The 27,647-nt window shown below is 48.8% G+C and overlaps 1 protein-coding gene across 2 annotated transcripts; it reads right to left on the reverse strand.

Moving 5' to 3' along the window:
• On the reverse strand, positions 1-27,397 carry CSNK1E (casein kinase 1 epsilon). 2 transcript variants are annotated; one of them, XM_037881480.2, is made up of 12 exons: positions 27,077-27,306; positions 23,813-23,947; positions 22,749-22,836; positions 14,330-14,440; positions 13,349-13,497; positions 12,396-12,624; positions 5,236-5,406; positions 4,294-4,442; positions 2,756-2,948; positions 2,503-2,642; positions 2,025-2,090; positions 1-1,386 (listed from the first exon to the last, which is right to left on the reverse strand). In XM_037881480.2, the coding sequence occupies exons 3-11, from the start codon at positions 22,822-22,824 to the stop codon at positions 2,058-2,060; spliced, it is 1,251 nt and encodes a 416-aa protein (XP_037737408.1). In that variant the 5' UTR covers positions 22,825-22,836; positions 23,813-23,947; positions 27,077-27,306; the 3' UTR covers positions 1-1,386; positions 2,025-2,057. The 2 variants fall into 2 exon arrangements, with proteins under 2 accessions (XP_037737408.1, XP_007069158.1); XM_007069096.4 differs by lacking the exon at positions 23,813-23,947 and having other exon boundaries at positions 27,077-27,397.
• Between the last annotated feature and the right edge of the window lie 250 nt (positions 27,398-27,647).

A 27,647-nucleotide genomic window follows, 5' to 3' on the forward strand; every position in this document is an offset into this window, starting at 1 on the left:
TCACTTTATCATTTTCTACTTTATTACTTCAAATTAACAACCACGATAAAGCTCAAAAAAGTCCAATATTTACACAGGAAAAAAGTACAAAATCCCCCCCACCCCCAAAGTTCTTCAGGTTTTTTTTTTTCTTCTTCAGTTTTTTTAAATTACAAAGTAATAAAAAGTTTTGCTCTTTAATTAAAAAAAGAGAGTAAGAGGGGTAAATAAATTAGGGAAAAAAACCAGTGTTAAATAGAAAGGAATAAAACCAAAAATGAACCCCCACCACCCCCCCCACTGGCTCCACACTAGTGTCAGTGCGCCAGCTAGAGGCCATACGTCACAGCGGTGATCATCGCATTTTAAAACCCAAGAACCATGTGGTGTCTTGAGTATTCCTAAAATACATTTAAAACAACTAAAGTGGGGGGAAAAGGAGGTGGTCAGGGATTGTGCATATGCACTGGGATATCAGATCTTTTATTTGGGGCCGGGGGGGGAGCTGGAAGAGGAAAACCATCCCCCAAGTTTCTGCACACCCCTCTCTTCTCCTCAGATCCCACACTTTCCCCTCAGTAATTAAAACAAAACAAAAACAAAACCTAACATCACATGCAGCCTGATGTAAAAGACCCCACCCCCAGTATGGGAAGCGGGTTACAATCTCCCTGTCCTTCAGCTTCACTTTCACCTCCTCCACTCAACCGCACACCCCCTCTGGAAAGAAACCCTTGGCGTGCCAGGACCATGTCTTATTTATCCACGCCTGGTACGTCCGCTACCTCCCCACATGGTGTGGAGGTGCCACTGGGGAAAAAGGATGCCTGAATAAGTGGCAGGCCTTTCCCGTGACTCCTCTCACGGCTTGCCATCCATTTCTTTTAATGCTTGTAAACACACAGTTTCTACCACCAGCCATGACTGGAATAAGGGATTTTCTACCTGCCCAGGAGATTCCTGCAAAACAAGTGCAACCCCTCCCTCAAAAAGAATTTTAAAAAATTGCATTAGAAACCACTTGATCTTAAAATCAACCAAAATTTTTAAAAGACAGGAAGTTGTTTTAAAAACAAAAAACAAAAACAAGAGCAGAGTCGAGGGAGAGTGGGGTGCAGTCAGCCGGGAAGACGGTGGGCTGGGGGAAAAGCTGCACAAAGGCAGCAGAGGCATTTCTGCAGGGTTCCCGCGTCGTCGGCTTCTCGGAGGCGCTTGTGTTGGGGAACACAGGCGGCGAGCTCAGAAACGTTTCATGCCGGCACGGGGGGCAGCTCATCTCCTCAGTGTTGGCAAAAAAAATCCAAACAAACAAAAAAAGCTGTTTTGTGGGGTTTTTTTAAGTTTTTTTGTTGTTGTTTTTGGGGTTTTTTTGTTTTTGTTTTTTAAAAGAAAAATACAGTGAAGACACTAAAAGAAAGAGGGGGAAGAGAGTGTTAGAGAAAGGAGGGCTCCCTGGCCATCTCCTGTGACGAGAGCTTGATACCCCAAAATTACCCATTTCTTTTTCCCTCTCCCCACCCCATAGAGAAGCCCTCAGAACTATTTCCCATTTAAAGATACACGCACCGGTTTAAAAAAAAAAAAAAAAAAAAAAAAAAAGTCTACAAACAGATCTTGCCTCTTACGGTGCATACCCTTCCCACATCCCCACTCAGCACTATCACACTGCCTCAAAGATGAATCAGGAGAGCACGAACTGGAAAGCAACAAAATGGCTTTCTGGACTTACAGCCCCCCCTAGGCACGGGGAAGTGGCTTTTACAGCATTCCCACCCCCCAGGAGCAATGGAATGAACTTCCAAAACCCACACCACCACCAAGCGCTGCCACTCAACCAGCTGTATGGATCGGAGCACCACAGTGTTGCTTTCCATCCCCAGCCAACGAAGCTCAAGCATCCCATCCCCAAGACCAAAGGGCATCCCCCCCAAGATAAGAGGGAAGGGAAGTGCACTGACCCACCACAGCGGCACTCAGGCTTCAGGCCAACAGCTGGCACCAGAGTCTCAGGGCACCAGCAACTGGGCATTGGGGAGAGCACTCACCTAAGCAAACACTGGTCCGGGGGCATCTTCTCCTCACTTCCCAAGGTGATCAAATGGCACGCTCGTCTGGGAAAGAGCAAGAGAGTGTGAGTGGACACAGGAGGCAGAACCAGAAACAGGGTTGGGGAGAAAGCAGGAGACAAACATTCCTCTACCTCGATGTGTTTGTTGGTTCCCGCCTCCCTCCAAACCATTATTGCCCAGGAGCCAGCCTGAAGGACACTTGCTCCAAGGGAATCCTGAAAGCTGGGCTAGGAAGATTTCATCAAGTACTAGGCTCTGGAACCACAGGGGGCAAGGCAGGGGCCTTACATAACAGGGTCATTCTTGTGGGAGTAGGACAACCCCTTACTGGCTGAAATCCAGCTCAACAGTTCAGCCAGCAGCTCCCATGGCCCCTTTGGGGTCACCAGAACTGCAGGTGATCTGGGGCACGGTGTGGACAGGCCGAAGCCACGTGCAACAGGCAGGGACTCACCTGTGACGCTGAAATCCGTGACACCTCTTGCCGCCCTGTGAGGTCGGAGGAAGAGACGTTGGCAGGAGCTCCCCTGTGTAACCTCATGCTGACCTTCCGCTCCCTGTCCACCCGTGAGATCGCCCTGGGGGACGTGTTTCCTGTCCGAAGGAAAGAAGTAGAAAATAAGAGAAATGCGTTCAGCACCCTCAGCTTCCAGTCACTCCCAACACACCCTGGGTTCGCATGCGCCTTGGCTCCCTGCCCCACTCACCGGACTGTTGGATTCGGGCAGCGGGTGTGGAGGCCATGGGCTCGGCGACGTTGCGAAGGCGGTTGGCTGTGGCTCCAGCAGGGGGGCCGGGTGGCAGCGCCCGTGTGGCGGAACCCCGGAGTTGCCCCATCCTCTCTTCTCGCTCATGCTCTCGCCGCTCCCGATCCATGTCCTCAGGATTTCGGGCTGCTCCCTGAAAGACAGATACCGTCCCCCCCCCACCGCAACAAGCTCAGCCTTCAGGGCAAGTCGGAAAACCCTGTGCCCACCCATGCCAAGAAACAAGCCTGGCCCAGGGACTAGCCAAAGAAACAGAGGGGATCCCATCTCTCTAGAACCTTCCATCCCATGGGGAGGAGGCTTCTATCTCCTCCTTAAGGAAGCGAGCGAGGGGGAGGTGCGTGTTACTGTTTAGACTGCAGTAGCAGCTACAAGGTGCTAGGTCAGAGGTGGGCAAACTACAGCCTGCGGGCTGCATCCGGCCTGCCAGCTGTTTTAAGCCAGTCCTCGAGCTCCTGCTGGGGAGCGGAGTCTGGGGCTTGCCCAGCTCCAGTGCTCTAGCCAGGGCGCTGGGTCAGGGGCCGCTCCACACGGCTCCTGGAAGCTGTGGCATGGCCCCCCTCCGGCTCCTATGCACTCCAATGGCTCCACTCCAGCAGGAGCTGCAGGGGCGGTGCCTGCGGGTGGGAAAGCGTGCAGAGCCACCTGGCCACACCTCCGCATAGGAGTCGGAGAAGGGACATGCCACTGCTTCTGGGAGCCACTTGAGGTAAGCACTGCCCAGAGCCTGCACCCGAGACCTTCCCTATGCCCCAACCCCCTGCCCCAGCCCTGATCCTCCTCCCACTCTCCGAACCCCTTGATCCCAGCCCGGAGCACCCTCCTGCACCAAAAACCCCTCAACCCCAGCCCCACCCCAGAGCCTGCACCCCAACCCCCTGCTCCAGCCCCAATCCCCCCCCCACCTGCCGAACCCATCAGTCCCAGTCCAGAGCACCCCCTACACCCCAAACTCTTCATCCTCAGCCCCACTCCAGAGGCCACACCCCCAGCCGGAGCCCCCACTCCCCCTCCCCAGCCTGGAGCCCCCTCCCATACCCTGAGCTCCTCATTTCTGGCCCCACCCCAGAGCCTGCACCCCCAGCCAGAGCCCTCACCCCATCCTGCACCCCAACCCCAATTTTGTGAGCATTCATGGCCCACCGTACAATTTCTATTCCTAGATGTGGCCCTTGGGCCAAAAAGTTTGCCCACCCCTCTGCTAGGTACTTGCCAAACACAGACAGAGCCAGAGTCCCAGCCCCGAAGAACATACAAGGCTGCAATGGGGGCGTCAGACCCGATGCCCCAGGGGATAGCAGTAGTGATTCCCAATTAATGCTGCTGAGCGCCCCTCCTGCTACCCAGGCTGCACGCGTGTCCTACTTACTGCTCACTAGGGACGAGCACCTGACGTGCTCTCAGCGAGCGCCGTCAGCTTCTGCCCCCTGCCCTCCCCAGGGAGCACCATGCCCCTCGCAAAGGCCTGTGCCACTCACAAATTTGAGCATGTTCCAGTCGAAGACATAGTCGTAGGAGAAGCCCTGGCGGTGGAAGAGGTTACGGAAGAGCTGCCGCAGGTACGAGTAGTCAGGTTTGTCATCAAACCGCAGTGAGCGGCAAAAATTGAGGTACGTGGAGAACTCAGCTGGAGAGAGGCAGAGATAATGGCCGATTGTTAAACAGCTCCACCCTGACGAGGCACCTCCATTCCCCCACTCCGCTCTCCCTGCAGCAAGCCTCAGGTACAGCCACAGGACTAGGGCCACCCCCCAAAAGCATTGCTTCAGACCAGAGGGGCATCACTGCAGAGCCACACAATATGCACCTTCTCCGCTAAGGAATGCTCTGCTTTGACCATGGAGGACAGCCACCCAATCCCTCAGGGGGAAATCCTTGCTCGCCTCCCCTCTTTGGCTGCTTTTCAAGCCAGAGGTAGCATGCAGGTTGTATGGGATCCCCAGAGGGGAGAACATATCATTAACAAAATAGGCAGAACGGAAATTTGGGAAGCAGGTCCCATGTGGGGAGAAAGTGGCCACAGCAGTCCAGAGCAGCATGGGCTGCACACTGGCATCAGTATCCCCCACAGATCCAGACACCTCAGTGTCACTAGACATCAACACCATGAGCCCCGAACCTTCTTCTCATCGCAGCCTGCCTCTAAACTGGGCCACCTCAAAAATACCAAGACCACCCAAACCCAGCTCCCTAGGGATTTCTGTGCCAGGACTGCAGTGCCACAGTTCTCTCATCCCTTCTAATTGTTACCATTAGCAATGCGCCAGGTTCCTTCCCCACCACCCCCTGTACTGCAGTGACATGTGCTGTGCCTCCCGCTGCTATAGGGGGTCAGATTCTGTAGGGTTCCAGCAGGAGACGGGGAGCATACATGCACAGGTGTATTATGAAGGTACCCATCAGGAGCGCACAGCACTTACAAGGGTACCCTTTGCAGAGCACCTCAATGGGTGTTGACATCTTCTTCTCACTGATACGCTCATACTTTTGGCGCTTGGTGGCAGCCTTGAGGCCCTGCCAGGGCAGCGAACCCAGGTTGAAGTACATGAGCACGTAGCCCAAGCTCTCCAGGTCATCACGGCGACTTTGTTCTGAAGGAGGAGGAGGAGAAGAGAGTTACACATGGGCAGGGCAGTGAGATGTGCCTGAAGTTGCTTAATTAGTCCCTGTGGTCAGGGGCAAGTAAGAGGAAACAGACCACCTCTTTTTTGCTTCCAATACACAACCAATTGCCCACCTGCTTCAGGCTCAATTTTTTGTGGAAAGTTTAACCAAAATGGTTCAGTCACTTCAGAGAAGGAGCTTAGGGCAAACCACCACATTATGTATCTTTTTTAAAAGAAGAGCAAAACCACCTTCCAAGCACTTTTTCTGAGAAGCTTGAGAGCCTCCATAATTCAGAACAGGGACCTGAAATTTGGTACTGGCGGGGGAGGTTCACCCTGGTGTCAAGGATGTGCCTCTTGCCATCCCATGACAATTTGCCCAAGTTTTCCAAGTTTTAAGCCTCCGAATAACTGCAGTTCACACATTCTCAGTAGAGACCTGGTAGAGTTTGGCAGCTAAATTCTCAGAAGATTCTCTGCACTGAGCAGGTTCCTAACCCTGGGCTGCTGGAGTAGACTTTCCCTTCGATGGCTCCTCTCAGCAGCTGGGACCACTGTGGCATCAGGCACAGGAACTGAAAGTGGGGAGACCACCTCTCCTAGGCTCTCGATGCCTGGCTGCCAGCAGCGAGAGCAATGAGGAAGAGAAGGCAAAAGCGGGCCAACTAGAACGTGGCGAGGTGAGGAATGGAGGGGTGAGTGGAGAGGGACACAGGGAACAGAGTCAGGCTAGGAACAGAAGGGTCTGTAATCACTGACGCACACGCCCCCACAGTACCCACAATAGAACCCTAGAATCCTCAGACTCTACATTTCTCTGCTGTCGGGAAGTAGCTGTGAAACTCACTGGCAGGGTGTCTCTCATCCCCCACTAGTGGGTGGTCCACACAGAGGATAAGAACCTACTACTGCTACCCTTTACTCTGTGAGTTCAAGTGGTGGAGGTCTGGGTTGTGGATTTAAACCCTGCTGATGAGCCAAGCTGGGTGTCAATATGGTAACATGTGATGGAATTCCTGGTTTTTCAGTTTGTTTAAAACAAAACACCATGTTAAAAAGATCTAAAATAGAAGAACACTAAGGTTGCAAAATCAAGCTCTCAGGCATTAAGAAATATCAGAATTAAGGTTGCCTGTACAACTTTAATTTGGTCCTCTTTGAGTATGCCTTAGCAGACCATCTTTAATGACATGATCACATACTGCTTTTTGCACAGGGCCCCTGCCCAATTCAATGTTTATTTTTGATCCTCCACATTTAACATGCAGCCCAGGCCTTACTGGCTTACTTACACAGCATTCAAATCTTACACTGACTACAAAGTTATTCGTTTCCTTATAGACATTTCTATGGTGTTCTCTCCACGGTATCAGAGTATTTCGCAAACATAAATGCATTTATCTTCAAAAACAATCCTGTGAGATTAGATGGTATTATGCCTATTTTTGTGTGTGGGAAACTGAAGCGGAGAAAGAGTAAGGCCAAACTTTTTCAGAGTACTTCACGCCTTATATGTTCGAAACACAGCTCCCATTGATTTGCAGGAGTGCAGAGTGCTCACAGCTACAAGTGAAATCAGGCCTCAGCTATCTTTGGTTGGGCACTCAGAAAATGAGAAACACACAATATGTGACCACCTGTGAAAAATCTGGTTTATCACTTGCCCAGTATTTCATAGAAACTGTGGGTCAGAAGCAGAACTAATTTTCCGAGGGTGGTATTCAACTGTCTAGCACATGATTCCATCCTCTCTTCCTGAAATCCCCAGCTTAGTTCACTGCATGCCTTCCAACTTCAGCAACAAATTAAGTAGGTGAACTACTGACCAAGCCTCCTTCCCTACAATTCTGATTCCTCCTCAGAGCAGATCTATCCTGTGCACTGAATGAGGGGGGGCGGCGGTGTCCTCAGGAAAAACTATAATACAGTATCTAATTATACGATCATATACTAATGCGGACATACCAAGGACTGAATTAAGGTTGCACAGGTAATCTTAATACTGGAAATTCTCAACTTTTGAGTGCCTGACTTTGCAACTTTCACATTAAGAAAAAAAACAACAACAAAAAAGCTACATAATTTTTAAATTGGCCATGTGAAGTGAGGCCCACGCACCGCTTGATGGCATTTAACTTTTGTTCAGATGCAGCGTTCAAGTCCAAAATTTCAGGGAATGTTCTAAGCATCACTGGACATAATCTTGTTGGTTTTAGTGTGTGTAAAAATCAAAAAACCCAAAAGGGAGAAATGGAGGACACATGGAGACCACTGTTCCCTCTAAGCTGTGCGTGCGCACACACAGATCCTTAACCCAGTGCACACGGTGAAACACCGCATGCACAAAAATTTGCACAGAAGAAATTTTTTGCACACACAGCCTGTCAAAAATTAGAGGGAACATTGATGGAGACCCTGGCACATGGTTAGAAGAGCCAGCAGCTTCAACCACCTCTGAAATGGTCTATAGCTCCAACAGATTGATGGCTGCCATTAAAACATCTTCCAGGATATTGGTACCTCCTCCCACCAATGCACAGTCTTGGCTATGCCCGTACAATTTAAAATGTTGACCTCCTGAATTACTTAAATAGTAATGGGGAGGAGATAAATGAGGGTTCACAGAGCCCCTGGCATGGGAGCAGAGAATGGAATACATAAAACCCTGGCATAAGAAGAAGGGGCAGGGAGTCTCTGAAATAGAGGAGGATGGGAGAGAGTGGTAAGGAGCCCCCCGGTGAGTGCAATGAGCTAGGCCTTTCAAAGCAAGGAAGTGTGCAAACCTCTAGTATCTATTAGACCAATGCATCCCCTGCCCCCTTAACCCTGCCCTGAAGGGGCACCATGATTGGGGGAAGTGGACGGAGGGCAATATGAAAAAAAGTCTGATTTGTCTTTAAAAACCAGTTTAATTTAATTTGGATCCATAAACACTAAAACCACCGTAATCATAATGGTGGGATTATTTTTTGCGTGGTGTCACCAGAGGGCAGCAGAACAAATTTTCAGTTATGAAGAACAATGGGGAAGTGACCATTAATCCTTAAAAGTACACCTGTATCACTTTAAAGCCTGTGCACAACATTTCGGTGAGTTTTAATTCCATGGGAAGTTTGAAGAGGCTGACAGGGCAGCCCTAAGGTTGTTTTGGTGTCCTGACCGCATTTCAGTAACTTACCATGTTTAGATTTCTTTTAAGTGTAACTTAACTGTGAGCTTCCTGGGTTTATAACTCTTGGTTGTGGGATAATTACAACAGCCCTATAATGTATATCACCCTAAACTGACAAGTACTCTCAACGTTAACAGTTTCTGCCTGGGACTATATATTAAAAGAACAAATAAAATATAAATAAGATTGAACAGTACATCAATCTGACAACATAAGACAGCTTCAACCTTCGCAATATCCTCATTCATCCTAGCCAACTGAGGACATTGGGGGGGGGAAAATAGCTCAGTGGTTTGAGCATTGGCTTGCTAAACCCAGGGTTGTGAGTTCAATCTTTGAGGGGGCCATTTAGGGAACTGGAGCAAAAATTGGGGTTTGGTCCTGCTTTGAGTAGGGTGTTGGACTAGATACCTCCTGAGGTCCCTTCCAACCCTGATATTCTATGATTCTACACACACTCAGGAACATTTCTTAGCATGCACCCTTTTAGTGTTTACAATAGTCACTTTAGCCTCACAAGATCCATGAGAGGTAGAAAAAAAAAAAAAAAAAAATCACATCTCCGTTTTACAGGCAGGAAGCAGGGGAAGAGAAGGATTTACTCATGGTCTCAAAGGGAATCCGTGTCAGAGCTCGCATCATAACTCAGGAGTTCCTGGTTCCCAGTCCTGTGTTTAGCCTACTACATCACACTTCCTCTCTGTGTTTTACTCATCTTCAGCTCCTCAGTCTTCCCTTGGACACCTGGAACAGCATCCACACACTCTCCAACCTACTGATCCTCTTCCTCTCTACAAAATAACCTCTTCCCCACACCTCCAGAAAGCCCCCAAAGCCAATCTGTACCTTGGAATGAAATATTCTTTCCGTTCCCATTTCTAAGATTGCTATCCTACTTCCATGCCAATTCCCTCCCACTCATGGACACAGGCTCCTAGTCACTCCTTCCCTCCCTGAGATGGTGCCCAGACAAAGGCTGGGTCAGGAATTGACAGCAGGGAGGCAAATTGCAGGGGGAGGCTATTTAGGACTTGCAGCAGATAAGATTCATGAGCTGACCTGCTTCCCTGCAGCCACAGAGGCTCCCCAATTCCCAGCACACTGCTACTCACCTGACCCTTCCAAAAGCTATTCTATTTCCATGCGTTTGTGACTGGGATAATCCTTGGGAAGGGAGCCAGACTCCCCCCAACCCCTGTTCATTCCTCACCAAATTATGTTCTGATTACAAATTTGTATCAGATTTTGTGAACTCTGAGGTTGCACAGCCCAGATGTCTTTAATAGTGCATGAAGCTGGAAATAGTGCCAGGGACAGAACCAGTAGAAAAACAGGGCCCAGTCTGATGTCATCTATAAAAGGAATTTAGGGTGGTGGCGGGAAGAGTTATTACTCTCATGCTTCCCATACTCACTATTCAGACAGAATATGCTAGGCCCCTTCTGTGTCAGTCTCCTGGGCACCCTGGGTGTCTATTTCAGACATTACACGCTCTGACGGGCACAGGGGATTCTCATCCCCAGAGCATGTGAAAATTGATTGGAATGTATGAACCAAGGGCCACATAGTCAAACGACTCCCCTGGTAACCGTGGAAAACCTCCCAGATCTCCCCACCCATGTTTTCACTCCTAGTCTCTGGGAAGGGAAGGAAAAAAAAATGCACTCCTTCCAGACACTGGAATGTACGATCCTTAGCTTGCAGAGTCAAATATAAGGCTCTCATTTGATTACTATTCCACTCAAGGGTTCCTCCCTTGCCTCTCAACTACATGAAGGCAATGGTAAGACCGAGTATTTAGTAACCGAAACAGTCAAATTTCAGAGTGAACCCCTGGCAATACTGTTAACTCAGAAACATATGTCAGTTGTCCAGTGGAGAGGTCTCACGGACTGGGCACAGCACTGGGAGCCAGGAAGTGCAGAGTTTTGATTGTTGTTCCGACACCAACTTCCCAGGCAGCCTTGGGCATGTCACTTACCCTCTCTGCAACTCCACTTGTAAAATGGACAGTGATTCTGGGAGTTGTTGCAAGGATTAATGTTTTCAGCTTCAACATTTTGTGCAGAGTGCTGTGTGAGAGTTACAAGTTTATAGCATATGCAATCTGCCCCTTGAAGAGCAAACAAGATCTAAACATTCAGCAGGATAGGCAAGCCAGACTCAAGAATCAAAGGCTAAAGATTTAAGACCATGGTGGAAAATTAAATAAGCAAAACAGACATATTAGTCCCACATTCACTCAAGTCTGACAGAGCAGCCCAAAAACCCAGTCCCTGACAGACACAGTAGGTGAAGCACACATGAAGTAATCCCAGTGTGGCAGTTACCCTGGTTGTGGGAACCCTGAGTAAGCAGCACACTGAAATTATATATCTCACACACACACACACAGGTGGCCAAAATATGGTCCATAGGGTTCTACCAGGCTGGCTGTATTTTTAATATGGAGCAGAGGCCAGGAGAGACCTTCATACTCCCAGCTATGGCAGTGCTCTCTGTTTTGATACATAGCCTTCATAGGCTGCAGCTACATATTATTAAAGATGAAGGCAATCAGAATCTCCTCTATTTCTGCAGAATAGGTCCAGACTCTATGGCTTCTAGAAAATCAGTGCGAGTGGAGAGGGGAAAGCTTTCCCCGATGACTTTGGGGGCCCAAGCCTTCAGTTTCTGGAGGATTTAAGTTCTTAGCTCATAAAAAACTGGAGAAAACCTTCCAAATGTGAATGAAATGTAGCCAACAGCTGCCTTCCCGAGCCTGCGGACAGATAGCTTCAATGCTTCTGTTGCTCACAACTTTGCCAAGCAGCAGCAGCATAGTTAAACAAGAGTCTGATCATTTTTATTGCGGGTATTCAGAATTCCATGGGCAGCTGTGAAACTGTCAGAGAATCATGTCAATTTCACTCTGCTATTGACTGACAAAGTTATGCCTAAGGCTGCAAGTCTGTCATGGAGGTCACAGAAGTCACAGGTTCCATGACTTTCCGGGACCTCTGTGATTTCTGCATCAGCCAGTGCAGCCTGAGCAGCCCCCTGGGGCCAGCCGCACCAATCGCTGCTGGGGAGGTCTTGAGCCACCACGCCCCTCTCCCACCACCACCAGCAGGAGTTTGGGCTGAAACTGGGGGTTGGGGGGTGCGGAAAGGGGTGAGGGCGCTGGGCTCTCCCTGGAAGCGGCAACATCTCCGTTGGCTCCTAGGCGGAGGCTCAGTGCACTGTTTCTGCCCACAGGCACTGCCCCCGCAGCTCCCGCTGGCTGCAGTTCTTGGCCAATGGGAGCTGCGGAGCAAGTACTCGGGAGGGAGCAGCGCCTGGAGCCCCGGTGACCATGCCTCCGCTTAGGGGCTGCAGGGACATGCCGGGAGCCACACGGAGGTGGGTAGGGAGCCTGCCAGCCTGCCCAGCAGGGGCCCTGGGCTGCACAGCCCCCCCTCTCCTCCCCCAGCAGCAGCAGCAGCAGCAGGGGTCCTGGGCCACCCATGTGTCGTTCCCCGCCCCCCCAAGCACCCAAGTTTTAGTGAGGGGTATATAGTACAAGTCATGGACAGGTCACAGGCAGTGAATTTTTGTTTACTGCCCGTGACCTGTCCATGACTTTTACTAAAAAATACCCGTGACTAAAATGTAGCCTTAAGTATGAGCAACTGAAATCCAGGGATTAGGAAGGAAACCACTATACAACCTTCACTATGGCACCTGCTGCCCCTCCCACGATATTGCAACCTACAGCACGTGGCACACACAAAAAGACATCCAGAATCCTCACAGACATGGACACATGCCACAGCAGGCTCACCAATTCCCAAGTGGGTGTTGATGGAGGCATAGCGGGCCGTGCCAGTCAGGTTCTTGTTTTCCCGGTAGGGGATGTGCTGGTGGGTCCGGGCGTCTCGGTACTTCTTGGCCAGGCCAAAGTCGATTATGTACACGAGGTTGCCCTTCTTGCCAAGCCCCATGAGGAAATTGTCTGGCTTCACATCCCGGTGGATGAAGTTCTTGGAATGAATGTACTCTATACGGCTGATCTGGAGAGGGAGGGTGAACATAGCAGGAGAAGTGGGAAAGAAGCTTGTTATGATTGTATGAGTTACAACCCTCACCCTTAAAAGAGAGCATAGTCAGATGGGCCTGGCAAGTATCAGCCATGGGAGTGGGCTTGAACTGCTAGCTTTATGGTGCTCTGCAATGAGGGTCACTGTCCAAGAAAGGACTCTTCTCCCCAACTCCTGGGAACTGAAAAGCAGCTGAACAGGAAACGTCCATTCCCACCTACGCTCCCCACCTTCCTCAGAGGGGAAGTCGCCATTAACACTCCAGGGAGGGAAGGGAAGAGAGAGTTTGGCAGGGATATTAAGCTTCAGGGCATTGAGCCAATCTTTAACTATTCAAGACCAGGATGAGACCTAACTGGATGGGGAGGGGCATAGATTATCCTACATCTGCCTATTTGAGGGTCTTAACCTTCCTCTGGGACTTCTGGTGCTGACCACTGCCAGAGGCAGGATACTCAGCTAGATGGACCTCGGGTTTGATCCAGTCTGGCAACTCCTATGAGTGGATGGCCTGGTTCCCCAGCCTCTTCAAGAGCAAACACCCTGGAAGCCACTTGAGCTCCCTCTCCATCTTCACTCACACATATAGCCCAGGGTACAGCAGCTCAGAACTGCTACTGAGTGGAGTAGGTAGGAAAAGCCAAAAGTAAGGTATGGGGATGGAGCTGAGGTGCTGACACCTTTGGAAGAAACTCACCATCTGGTCTGCCAGGAGCAGAACAGTCTTGAGACTGAACTTGCGGGAGCAGAAATTGAAGAGATCCTCCAGGCTGGGTCCCAGGAGTTCCATCACCATCACATTATAGTCACCCTCTGCCCCACACCACTTAATGGAGGGAATACCCACTGCGGAAAGACAGACCAACCCCATGAATAAGAGGTAGACAAGAGACATCCATAGTGATTCCCCACCTCCCAGAGAATTCCTTGCTGAGAAGGGCATATCCAACACTGAAGGACCCAGCAATAATTTCTCTCCCTCCTCCCCAAAATACCCTGGAACAATTTCTGCTTTTACTTTCTTTCTAATTCAGCTGTTTTTTGCTTTTCCAGCAATCGAATGTCTGCTAGTTTCTGTTCATGCTCAAGCTGCAGTTTATTTACTGCCTTTTGCATTCTAATTTTTTCTCCATCTTCTGTAGCGCCAGGTAAGGGCTGTGCTCCTGCCTCCTGATCACTGGCCATTAACAGATCTCTCAGTTCTTGATTTGTAGCTTTCTTTCTAAAGCTTATCCCCTTTTCTGAACACAAATCTTCCAGGGCTTTTTTTGGCAAGGCCCTCATATGCTCTTCGCTCACCCATTGCAACTGCTCTTTAATAAACCAAACTCTCACTACCAAAATTCAAATTTGGATAGCGTGGGGTTCTGACCCAAAGCTTAATTGACCTGGTTCTGTGGATCCTTGCACGACTATGCTACCGTGATGGTGCTGCCTGTGGGAGCCAGCTGAGGTCACTCAACCAGGGTGAGCTGCAAACAGAACGGGGCAAACAAACCCCAAATGCTGGTGGATATTCCAGTGCTTAGATTTACCAAGCCAGCACAAAACAGCTTCTATTGTACCTCACTGGTTACTCAGAAGTCCAAATAATGCAGTTCCCTTAAAGTACCCAGCCTCAGACCTCCATCCAGACATGCATGTCAAACACTAGGCATGGCAACCTCGCTGATCTCACCTCCTCCCTGCATCATCTTGTAGAACTTGCTCTCGATGTGGAGCTGGGGGTGCTTGGTTTTGACACATTCCAATTTGATGGCAACTTCTTCCCCAGTGGCAATATTGGCACCTGGCGTAGGAAAAAAGGGCAAAATGAAGCTTAGAAACATGCTTGGAATTAAGTGAGACACCCACGATGAGGTTTATGCAAATCCTACGCTGCCACCACTGCAGAATTTGTCCTGGAATCTACTCTTTGACACAGAATTGTGTGCCACAATTTAAACTTTCATTTTAAAAATCACACAGTGTCTAGCTCTTACGTTTGCAAAGAAAATCTTGAGGTGACAAAATAAAAGGAAGCCAGTGCAGAGAGCCTGAAACAGCAGTTCTGAAAAGTGCAAACTGCCTCACTGTATCAGCAGGTTAAGTCTACAGTGACAATGTGTAGGTCAACATGGTTAAAACAATTGACACTGAAATAGTTAAACATCCAACTAATGTGCATATCCCACAATTCCAAACCGCTTATCAGCCCAGGTGACCCCCCACACACACACTCCACAGTGTAATTATTGTTCACTAATACAATTTGGGATATGTCAAAGACTTTTTCGTAAGTGTGAAGAAATAAAAGGAATGCAATAGCAAAATAAACCACACAGGGACTCCTATACTGAGGGTATTTCTATATCTCTGATGTAAATAATTTTTAAAAACGCTATATTTTTAAACTGAGGCTAGCTGCCACAGAATACAGGAATCTTGCTGCGGAGTACACCGGGCCATCAGCCGAGATGGATTTTCTGTTGGCTGCGGGAGGAGGACTGAAGGGGAGAGGGAGGAGGGACATTCCACCCCTTCCACATATTAACAGAGGAGGGGTTCCATTTGTTTCCTGCCATCCTACAATGGCAAGAACTGAAAGATCTGTGCATAGGCCACAAGAATGACACCCCAGACCTCTCTCTAATCCCAACCCACCCCTGCACTGGAATTAGGGACTACTAAAATTCACACAAACTAACTGCTGGTTGCACAGGTGACTGGCAGTCAAAACCATTGATTATCACTACGAAAGTTTTTTTTTTTTCCTCCTGCTGATAATAGCCCACCTTAATTGATTAGTCTCGTTACAGTTGGTATGGCAACACCCATTTTTTCGTGTTCTCCGTGTATATACATCTTCCTACTGTATTTTCCATTGCATGCATCCCATGAAGTGGGTTTTAGCCCACAAAAGCTTATGCCCAAATAAATTTGTTAGTCTCTAAGGTGCCACAAGCACTCCTTGTTTGTTTGGTTTGGGGTTTTTTTGCTGATGCAGACTAACACGGCTACTACTCTGAAATCAGAAGATGGAGTCGGAAGGAAAGGGATGGTAGGGGGAATTTGTTCAGCCATAGGAATAGAAGAGACATGGACAAGATAGTATACTGAGTTGGGGCACAGCAAAAAACAACCCAAACAAACAAACCTCTGGCCTTAAAGCTAGTCTTGGCAGATAAAATTAATTCTTGCCCTCCACTCCAGGCTTTAGGAAATACAAAGTCCCTGGTGAGGGACACAGAAAGAGCACCTTCTATCTATCCATCCACCCGTCACGACCCCTCATTCAAAACTGGGACCAAATAGGGAGAAAATGGTCGAGAGAAAAAAGCACCACTTGATTTCCTCTCCCATCCTAGATCCACAAGATAAAGCAAATGCCTCCAGAGTCCATTCTCTTTGGGGCAGTTGTGGAGAACACCGATAAGCTTGAGGCAGCCTGTTAGCAGAAAGGTGTCGCCGAGACACTACAGTATCAGGGCTGAGACAGACAAGTTGGTAGGAATTTGTGAGAGACACAAATGTCATTAGGGGCCAGGAGGGACAGATTTATGAAGAACAATTAAAAAGAGCTAAATACATATCTTGTCAGAGACAACTAAGCAGGGTGGAGAGGGAGAATGGGACATGACAACAGCCTGCAAATATTTGCAGACTGTAAACACCAAGGAGAGCGAGGAATTATTTCTGGTGCTCTGAGGGAGTGGAAATAGGATCAACAGGATGAAATTAAGAAATATTTTTACTCAATATCTGGGGTTGGGGGTGTCGGAGGAGAGGCCTTCTTGAGACTCATTCGGCCAAGGGTCATTTTTGGACACAGACAAATTCCATGTTTAAATTATGGTCTGTGAGCCAGGTGTATATTTAGGACCACGTACTCCCTACACTTCACAATGGAACCCCTCCTACTAATTTCAGTGGGGAGTTTGCTTAAAGATCAAGGTTACAGCATAACTGTTGCATAGTCACTAAGGCCTTGTCTACCCTTCAAATACTGCAGCAGTGCAGCTGTACCCCTGCAGCGCTTCAGTGAAGACATTACCTACACTGATGGGAGGGATTGTCCCATGGGGTAGGTGATCCACCTCCCTGAGAGGCAGTAGATAGGTCAACAGGAGAATTCTCCCATCAACTTAGCACTGTCTAGGGTGTTAGGTGGGTTTAGCTGCATTGCTCAGGGTGTGGAAGTTTCACACAGATGTAGTTATACCAACCTAATTTCCTAGTGTAGACCAGGCTTCAGCTTTTAATTAGTCATTGCTTGTTCAGTCACTTAGGGCTTGTCTACACTACCAAGTTTTGTTGACAAATCTTATGTCGACACCCAAAAGTCGACAAAACAAAAATCGCCAAAGGGTGTTGACACTTGCTCCCTCCGACAGACCATGTCCACATTGGGGACACCATCATCAACAGGGTGAGCAATGCTCTGTGGGCATGTATCCCACCGTGCGGTGTTGTGGGAAGGAAGAGCTGATCGCTGCGCACCTTGGGAGGATTCTCTCCCAGTTCTCCCACAGCCCCCTCAGCTGCCGAGAGCAGCATCACGAGGAGCTCGGTGAGCTCTCCGTGCTGAGGAAAGGCAAAGCAGCACAGCAGCCGTCTGCCTGCTGCTGTGTTCCTAGTGCCGGGCAGAACAGGAGCATGCCAATGATTTACTCTTTGTCTGTCCCCCAAACCAAGCAGCACACAGATACTGACCGCAGCTTTGAAAGGGGAGGGGCACATCCCGGCAGAGCAGCAGAGATCAAAACACTGAGCAGAGCAATCAGGCATTGTGGGATACTGGCAGAAGCCAGTTCTGTCGACAAAACAATTAGCAGCGTCTACACTGGCTTTTTGTCGAGGATAAAGGGAGGGGAAAAGATAAAAGTCTCTCGTAGGGGTGGAAGGTTTGTGTCACCAAAGCCGGACGTTTTTCACGACAAAAGCCTATTGGAGTATGTATGCTCTTGCTGTTTTGTCGCCAAAAGGCAGTTTTTGGTGACAAAACTTGCCAGTGTAGACAAGCCCTGGCAGATTCATTATTACCCAATGGGAAAACACTCACGGCTATTTCCAATTTGTCTCTCTCTGCCTTCACCTCAACTCTCTTCCTTTCATTCCTCTCCATTTCATTCCCTGCAGCAACTCCCTGTTCCCTCCCAACTCCACCCACTAACACAACGAGCTATGAAAGTTAATGCTGACATCTTTAAAAAAAAAAACAAAAAACCATGACAGCTTAGATTCTGCAAAACCTGGATATGCCAGATAGGCAAACGTCTCAAGAGGGCCATACCTGGCCTTCAGGCCCAGTGTTTTCCAAAGACTGCTCCAGAGGTGTCAGTCTCCCATGGGAAGTAGAAGCAGCATCACTGCTTGGGGCATTTTAGAACTAGACTGGACAAAACACTGGAAAACGTGCAGCAGGGAATAATCCTTTACTGATCAGGATGACCGATTAAACGCTTTTCACTCAGAGCCCTGTACATCTTCATAGCACTCTGTAGGCATTGGCTGATAATCCTCACTGCTGAAGTAGATGCATATCCTTTCCCAGACACAGGCGTGGAGAGGCTACATTACTTGCTCAATGCTAGAGAGGGAGTCAGCGACAGACTCAGGAGAAGAATTCAGAAGTTCCTGGCCCTTTGCTCCATGCATTAACCATGCACCCTCTTTTATTATCTGATAGACTGGTGGAAGTTGCAGACTGCTGACATCTCTGATTCTCCTCCTTCCCCAGAGGTTGCTCCTAGTGTTTCAGACACAAATGCTATTTAGACTTCTAGCTTCAGCCATCAGAGAGATTTAGGAATTATCCACAATCCTACATAACATCCACCCCCAGTCTCGCTCAGCTGTAGGGGCTGTCTGAATTCAGAATTCATTTGTCTTGAGCTTTTTAAACTGGCTAGGGAGGGGGGAGACATCACCTGCAGAACAAGGAGACATTCTCCACAAGGGGTCCTTTTAGAGAAGGAACAGATGTAAAGAACTAAGATACAACGCCCACTGAGGTTGGTGTTTATTAGCTACATTCTTCCCTCTCCCCACATCCTTCCCCTTCCACCACCTTCTTTCTTGCCAGCTTAGGGAGGGAAGAAAGGATGGCCGCTGAACAGATGGGAGAAGTCAGCTAGGGCAAGAGAGAGTTAACAGGCTGGGAAACAAAGGGAACTCCCTCCATGCGAAGGAGGGGCATGCAACCAGGAACTGTCCAAGCACACACCACCAGTGTCCCAGCATGCTTTGCCTGCCAGTCAATCCTCAGCTCATACTCCTTTCTATGGTTCCTCTCTAAAGCAATCCAGTCCCTTCACCACCACAATCTCACTGCTGACTTGCTCCTGTATTCCAGTTCTGGGCCCCCAACCCCAGTTCTGCTAATGCATCTCACTTCTGACTCATACAATCAAAACCACTTCCTCACCAAGCCCATTAAAAAGCAAACTGCACGTTCTGCAGAAATGTTTACACACCCATTGAATTACAGAACCATGGAAAATAGTTAAGGCCCACTGGATTGTCTGGGCCATCTCCAGCCAATGTAGTGCTGTTCCCCACGTCCTCAAGATGGGGAAGGGGGCACCACCATTTGAAATCACTCAGTTTAAGATATATGTATGTGCAAGAGGAAAAAAAAATATTGCCCCTCTTCCAAAAAACGATCCATGGAAGTGCATTTCCCACAGCACCATTGCTTAGGGGAAAACACACTGCTGCACGTGTGGTCAGGTGAAAGGGGAGAGGTCAGGAGTTTAGCTGTACAAACCCAAGCTCCTCATCTCACACCAAGACAAAAGATTATTTGTTTCACTTCATTCCCTCTATCTCCAGGCCACAAAAGAGAAATATTAGGCGAATCTAGTGCAGCACTGACACATCCACTAACAGAGATATTTGTTCATGAGGGGAGGGCCTGGGTACACTACAGCATGCCTGATCCCAAGTGGAGGGATCACCTAGGCTCCAACACAGCCAGCTAACACTGCTTAGTGTTAAGCAACTTGATTGAGTGAAAAACAATTTAAAAACCATTCCCCTTTTGCCTATCAAGACAGGGCATCACAGCCTCCACTGCCTTGCCTAGCTGTTACCACTCAGGACAGATCTTGAAGTCATTGTTTTCAGTGAACTATCCACATCTGCTCAATGTGCAGCAGCAGTAAAAAAAAAAAAAAAAAAAAACCACCTAACAAAACGTTAGGAACCATTAAGAAAGGGATAGATAATAAGACAAAGTATCATAATATCAATATTTCAATCCATGGTACGCCCACACCTTGAATACTGCATGCAGTTCTAGTCACCCCGTCTCAAAAAACATATTAAAAATGGAAAAGGTTCAGAGAAGGGAAACAAAAGTGATTAGGGCTATGGAACAGCTTCCATATGTGGAGAGATTAAAAAGACTGAGACTGTCCATCTTGGTAGAGACACCCCTCAGGGGGTATTATAGAGGTCTATAAAATCATGAATGGTGTAGAGCAGTGGTGCTCAAACTGTGGGTTGGAACCCCAACAGGACCCATTTTAAGGGGTTCGCCAGGGCTGGTGTTAGACTTGCTGGGGCCCAGGGCCGAAGCCTGAGCCCCATTGCCTGGGGCCGAAGCCCATGGGCTTCAGCCCTGGGTGGCAGGGCTCAGGCTTCCGCTTCAACCCTGGGCTGCGGGGCTCAAGTTACAGCCCTGAATCCCCAGGACTGAAGCCCTTGTGGTTTGGCTTTGGCCCCAGCCCCCTGGCCTGGGACAGCAGGGCTTGGGCGGGCTCAGGCTTCGGTCCCCCATTCTGGAGCGTGTAGTAATTTTTGTTGTCAGAAGGGGGTCGTGGCACAATGAAGTTTGAGAACCCCGGTGCAAAGAAAGTAAATAGGGAAGTGTTATTTATCCCTTTACATAACACAAGAACCAAGAGTCACCCAACAAAATGAATAGGCAGCACACTGAAAAAAAACAAAAAACAAAAAAAAGGAAGTACTTCACACAACACACAGTCAACCGTGGCTCTTGTTGCCGGGGATACTGCGAAGGCCAAAGTATAACGGGGCTCAAAAGAATTAGGTTAGTTCATGGAGGAAAGAACCATCAACGGCTATTAGCCAAGATGGTCAGGGATGCAACCCCATGCTCTGGGTGTCCCTAAGCCTCTGACTGCCAGAAACGGGGACAGGACAAAAGTCACTCAATTGCCCTGTTCTGTTCATTCCCTCTGAAGCATCCGGCACTGGTCACTGGTGGAAGACAGGATACTGGGCTAGATGGACCATTGATCTGACCCAGTATGGCTGTTCTTATGTTAGTCACTTACGCCTTGCAAAGTGGGTGTGCAACAATTCCAGAATGTTTTACACTCACTTTGCACAGGTGCAGGTGACTACACGAACTCCAAGGGAGTGAAGGATCAGAACCACTATCTCTCTGTATCGCCATTCTCCTCACCCACATACACACACGCTCCTATCTACAGCAGGAGGTACTTACCTAACGCAAAGGGGAGGTTTAGATTGTGTAACATGCTTGAAGGCAAAAGGTATTATTGCCCCTTGTTCCTTGCTTCACTTGGTTACCAGCACCGTCACCTGAGTTGGCAGCTAACTAGAGGACCACAAACAAATGACATACAGCCATATATTGAGGGGGAGGTAGTGTGCAGGGGGATACAGCAGGGAATCTCACCCTGCTTTTACCCATCATCTTTATTAGAGACCTGGGCAAAGGCAGTAAATAGCCATTCGTGACATTCACAAGACACTACACATGGAGGAGTTGCAAACACCCATGAGGACAGAGAAATAATGAAAAGGGAATGGAAACATGGGCAGAATATAAAAACTGAGATTCATCTTGAAAAAAGAATCTGAAAACAATGTTCAACAGGAGGAACTGAGGAGCAGTAAAGCTGAGAGTGATCCTGTGGCAATAGCAGACAGCAAGTTAGAGCGGAGTTTGCAATGTGATACAGTAGTGGTAGTGCGGGGGGAAGCCCAGGAGATCCAAGGTAGCCCTCTATGCAGAAGCATCACATTACAGAGCACTCACGAGGAGAGCCCTTTGCTCGACCACATCTAGAATACTGTACTGGCTTCTGGGCATCTCAGCAGGTCAACAAAATGGAAGGAATTCACAGAACAGCAACAATACCGACAAGTGGCTAGGTGGACTGATTTATGAGGAAAGCTGGAAAGAGCTAAACATGTATCACCTGGCAACATGACAATCAAGGGAGCGCATGATAATCACTTACAAAGTATCTGAAGGGTGTAAATATCAAGAGGGAGGGGAATTGTTTAGGGTGGTCTCTTGAGGGTCTATAACTCGAAGTAATAGAGAAAAACTGAGCAAAGGGTAAATTATGGCAGTTCTGAAGAAGTTATTTTTTTGTCAGAGGGGCTCTATTAAACTGCGAAATAGACTCGCAAACAAATCCCTATTGTTTGGGCCACTAAAAACGGAAGTGGGCTGGGGGCAGCATAAGAGTTTGGGAGAAGAATAGACAAGACGTAAGCTAGTATTGGAGGGTCTCTCTTCTTCTTGGGACCCCTCCCCGCCTTCGTCTCTGAGTGACAACAGCAGGAATCATAGCACCGCCTGGAGGTCTTCCCGGTGGCCCTGAACAGCTCTGTGCTCCGACACCCCAGCTGGCGACTGGAGTTATAAGTATCTTTCTACTCAACATGGAGTCAGCAAACCTCCACTAAAGAGAGTTTACCAGATCAGTCTCTCTGTCCTGGTGTAACAGACCATCCCTTCGCCAAACCACCGCTCCCACAACCAACAATCCCCACAGGTTAACAGACAAGCTTGTGAGAGAAGGGGATGGGGTGGGAGTCTGACAAACACGATCGATACAGTCCACTTCGTAGCCAGTCTGGCCAGAGACCCAGTTCCTTTCACCACTCCCTGGCCTGAACTGGCTCTTGGCACATGTCAGCATCCTCACTTAAGGAGACCGCCAGTAGCAGGGAAGGCCAGAGAAGCAGCCAGTATCCGCAGCATAATCCTTGAGGATCGCCCTCAGAATCCTTCCCCACACAAGCCAGCTTTGCCCCATTAGCAGGGAAGAAGCATCACCGAGTTTAGAAGATAGATCTTGATGGCTAGACGGGCTAACAGAGAGACTCACCCAGGTAAATGTCTCCAAAGGAGCCACTGCCAATCTTCCGGCCCAGCCGATACTTGTTCCCCACTCGGAGCTCCATGGTTCAGTCGCACTGGGGAGGAAGCAAAGGAAATGCAGAGTCAGAGCAGAAACAGGAACTTAATCTGTACCCCACATGCAACTGCACAGGAGATCTGGAGTTTACTGGTAGGTCCCTTTCCCCAGGGCTGCAAGTTCTGCAGGGGGTCAGGCTTGGTGCCCTAGGGTTTAGTCTCCTGAATTGCCACATAGGAAAACTGGGATCCATTTCCTGTCCCAGCCCATTGGCTGTCCAAGGCCAGCAGAGCCAGGAATGCTGCGGGGACAAGACCAAACCCATTTACTTTAGCAATCTGCACAGCCATGTGGGAGAACCAGAGTGAATCCCTGCTCCATCATTTCTTCAGATATGTGAGGGGGGGAAGGGAACGACACTGGAGTGTTTAATGGTGTGGAGAGGTACCCCAGAGAAGCAGCATTAGCACCAGGACCAGCCTCACACGTGGCAGCCTAAAGTAACCTGAACCTGGAAGAGTTCTGGTCTCCAGCATCAGAGACCAAGCTGGCTAGGTATGAATCCCATAGCAAGAAGTCCAAGCTGAGCAAGGAATGGGACCAGCACCCCTGTGGCAGGTGTACTTTGGAACGTACAGCTCTGCAAGACCGACCCACTATTACTAGCAAGCTGTTCCACAGGGGGCTGGGGAAGGAGGAAAATAAATAAATAAAGGAAACGTTCCATTAAAATGATGTCAATCTATGCATTACTTTCCTATTTTAGTGCACTTCAAGGACAGACTGCAGCCTCCATTGCCCTATTGGCTCCCTCTGTCTGCACTACAATATGCCACAGTGGATGTCCTTTACTGCTCCCTCCTCCCCCTCACCACCTTGGCATGGTCTAGGAACACAAGGCTTTTACCTGCTACCTCTATAAATGCACAGCAGGACACCAGACTCAACCTAGTCACTTTCCTTATACTTCGCTCTGGGTGGAAGGCCCACAACCATGGCACTCATTCCCACCAGAGATCCAGCCTGAGCCTTACCACCTTTAGGGTGCACTGCAGGACCCATCTCTTTGCGCAGGCCTTCGCCAAATGGAGTTCTGGAGGCTCCCCGGCAATGTCACCCTGGATGGCCACCACCTCGAGCTTTCCCCTGTTCAAGTAATGTGGCTCTGTCTAAAGGAGGGGAGGAGAGAACGTGGCTCCTTTTAGAGGATTCTGCTGTACAGTTAGTTGACGTAATGCCATATTATTAGTGTACAGAACGCAAGACGCTGGGTGTATTGGGGATGGGCACCTTGGAAAGGGAGGGAATGAGTCAGATGTTCAGAACAAGGTAAGAGGAACTTTCCCTTGCTGGGGCGCAGTGCACAGGAAGTATCTTCAAGAGGGGAATATCTCCTTCTCTGGCAGAGACAAAAATAATGCCAGTGACAGGGGTTCTCTGCACATGATAGACCCCAACCCAGAGTTGTTTCTCCCACCCCGGGAGAAGGGATTACAGAAAGAGTAATGGATGGGCTGCATTGACACACAGGAAAAGTTGTCCCACCAAGGCATTCAGGGGGCATCACAAATCCTGAAAGCAGAGTGCAGCCACTAGAAACCACACACAAACACCAAGAGGTGGAGTCCTCTTGCCTGATATTTACCTAGGTGCCTGGGCTTCTTTATGCTTAGAGACTACAAAGCCCCATTACTATTGAAAACTTCTGCTGAATGAGAAATAGGCACAGCCCTGGGAACAGACCTGCGAGGCAGGTGTGCCTGCACAAGGGCACAACACCAGCCTCGGTTTTATCCACTGCCTGCTATTCTGAGACTACGACCACATGTACATACACCTGACTCACCCTCCTGCTCCAGTATAGGAGCAAAGGCACAAACTGCACTAATGACACTGTGGCACGCTGAACCCAGCATCCACTGAGGCTGAGCTTGGCCAGGCCTGGTGCCACTAAGGGTTAGCGCTCTGCTCAGGTTCTGTTCCCAGCGCTGGTCAGCAGGCCCTATGAACTGCAGAGGCTGGGCCCCATGTCTTAGCGTGTGGAGCACCACCTACTATGCAGGAGACCCAGGTTCCAGTCCCTGGCTCAGACACTGGTAGCTCACCAAAGGCTGTCCCCAGGGGTTTGTGCCCATGCCCAGTTGTGGGACAGACAGGGGCAAAGTTCAGGGTCTATCGTACACAAGTGTGCAACAACCCCCGTGCTGACTAAGGAACAGGGTCAACAGTCTCTAAAAGGGAATCCAAGAAGGAAGAATGGAGGCACCCATGGGGGCTTGGGGGAGGGAGGGTGTAGGGAGAGCAAAGAAGGATGGATATTTCCTCCTGTAAATGCATCCCTCCCCCAACTGCAGCATTGGAAACAGAGTCTTACATGGAGGGTACACTGCAGATGGGTACACAGACGGTAGCAGGATGAACTCATGCCAAGGGCAAAAACATACACTCACCCCCTGGAACTGCTCCAGGGGTTAGAAGATTTACTAGCTCACCCCCACACGCCCTACAGTTTCCACTTTCCTTTGTAGTCTGGCCTCCAGATCTGTCATAAAAAGACACCTTTGCCCCTTTCCCTCCACCCTGCCAGCACTCTCCAATCAAAGCAGTATTCCCAAGGTCCAGAGGACAACCATTTAGTTCTCCATTTAATTCCCAGCCCCTTCCCCACAAAAACTTAAAGCAAGTATGCACTCTGCATGAGTGAATGTGTAGAACATATTAATATCCTCATTACACACATACACCTACAGCACACTATACAACCCTAGAAATACTATATTCCCCTCAGTGTTGCATACCCACAGATAGGTTCCAATCCCATTTATGTAATATAAATACACATGTACATACACACACAGGACATTATGTAAACACATGATATGCACACACAAGCTGCAGACCCGTCCCCCCCACCCCCCACTTACATGTCAGCACAGACTATCAGGAAGCACACAAACCATTTACAAATAAAACAGATAAATAAAAATGACACTACCCCCACCCCACCTGAACAGCTAGGAGACCCGAATATACCCAGGGATACCACAGGCCAGAGAATATTAAACACACAGTGAGAGTTGACCGCTACATAATGGAGGCTGCTAGGCTGAATCTGGCATTAAGGGGAAACTGGGGGGGGGGGGGGGGAAAAGAGAAGCTGGCTAGTACACAGATCATAAAGGCTTTACATAGCTTTTTCTTAAAAGGGAGGGGGGATAAGGAGAGAGGCAGAGAGAAAATAGAATTTAAATAGGAAAAAATATGACATTTTTCTTTGCATACAAAATATCAAATATAAATACAGGTCTCTCTGGCCCCTGGCCCCCTTTCACAGTTACAAAAAAAAAGAAAGAGGGAGATGGAAGAAAACACAACAAATACAGGCATTAAAATAAAATAATAATAAAGGGAGAAAGAAATAAACAAGGTAGAAAAATTCCTTGTCATGGTTCTCCACAAGCAAAATACTAAATTAAGTCAGATTCTAACACTGGATTTTTTTAAAGGCACCAACCAATTAAAAATGATAAAGTAATATTTTCTATCCATTCCTAGCCATGTTCATTTCAGAAGGTGAAATAATTCCAGATAAACAGTTTCTCCCCCTTCCCTCCCCCACGAATCTTTTCAGTGCACAAAAGGAAATACTTATTTTCCCAGCTGATTCTCAGCACCATTCCCCCTCCAACCTCAAAAACACACCCTGTTTGTCAGACATAATACTTTATAAATATACAATGCAGGGGCCACCACTATAGTTTATGGCCACCCCTAAAATAAATAACACCCAGAAAAGCAAGAAGGGGGTATCAGTTACTCAGGGCAAAATGTTTTAAAATTATGGAGAGATGTTATTAAGAGAAGCAGAAATGAGCAGATTTCCTTGCCCCCTTCCCCAAATACAACAGCCTAGTAACATACAAAGATCTAATCCCGCCCCCCCCCACAAAAAAACCCAACAAAATAGAATAAATTAGAGCCACTTCAACATGCAGAGAGCAAAAAAAACCCTTCACAGCTCTGAAAGGGGGAGATCAGGGCCCCTAAAATGCCCTTGCAAAAGTGGGGAGCAGGGGGCTCTGTTGGGTGCCCCCCCTCGCTTTGTCTCCGTAAAAACGCTTTTGTCCTCCTTTCTTCCAGTTTGTCTTATTTGCCTGTGACACATTCCCCCAGCCCTGTCTCCCTCCCCTCCCCCAGCCTCCTCCTCCTTCTCTCTCAGCAAAAACAAAGAGCCAGAGGGGCTGCCTTTCCCCCCGGATTTGCACCCCAAGATAGATACAGATGCTTGCAATATTTACCCAGCCTGGAAGGGGTCTGTGTCCGGCTGCTGCTCCGCTGGCTGTCAGGAAGGCAGGTGGCTGGGATGGGAAGGATGAAGGAGGATTGGGACAGGGTGTTCGCGGCTGTCCCCGGCTCCAAGCCCGGAGCTCCCTCCTTGTCTCTCTGCTCTGCCTGCTGAGCGCCTCCCTCCCTCTCGCCTGCCCCTTCAGTCTGTGTACGCTGAGTGCTCGCTTCTCTCATTGAGTTTCCATTGAGTCTCAGGGCCAAACCCACTGATGTCATCCTGCGAAGCTCGGGCCCGCCCTGTGAGATTTAAAGGGGCAACGCCGCGTTTTCCCGGCGGCGTCTGGGTTTCTGAGCCTCCTGCACGAAGTAACACACGCACCGCCAACGCAAATAGACAAGAGCACTCACACCATGCCGTAGACCCCAATGTGCAAACACAACTGACACGCACACTCAAATAAACACGCGCATCTTTCTACACACCAACATCCACAGCACACATACACACACAGATACATTTAACACTTTTCAGCTACAGCTCTCATTTTACAGACTCTGTGCACTGTGCTGGTGTACATGACC

The sequence above is a fragment of the Chelonia mydas genome, chromosome 1, assembly GCF_015237465.2.
Source record: "Chelonia mydas isolate rCheMyd1 chromosome 1, rCheMyd1.pri.v2, whole genome shotgun sequence".
In the NCBI taxonomy this organism is placed as follows: domain Eukaryota; kingdom Metazoa; phylum Chordata; order Testudines; family Cheloniidae; genus Chelonia; species Chelonia mydas.

Excerpts from the sequence above, each read along its gene's own strand:
- CSNK1E (XM_007069096.4), bottom strand. The coding sequence starts at position 22,824 with ATGGAGCTCCGAGTGGGGAACAAGTATCGGCTGGGCCGGAAGATTGGC. Across the intron at positions 14,441-22,748 it reads CTTTGGAGACATTTACCTGG|GTGCCAATATTGCCACTGGG; the intron begins GTGAGTCTCTCT and ends TTCCTACGCCAG. Across the intron at positions 4,443-5,235 it reads GCTCTGCAAAGGGTACCCTT|CTGAGTTCTCCACGTACCTC; the intron begins GTAAGTGCTGTG and ends GCCTCTCTCCAG.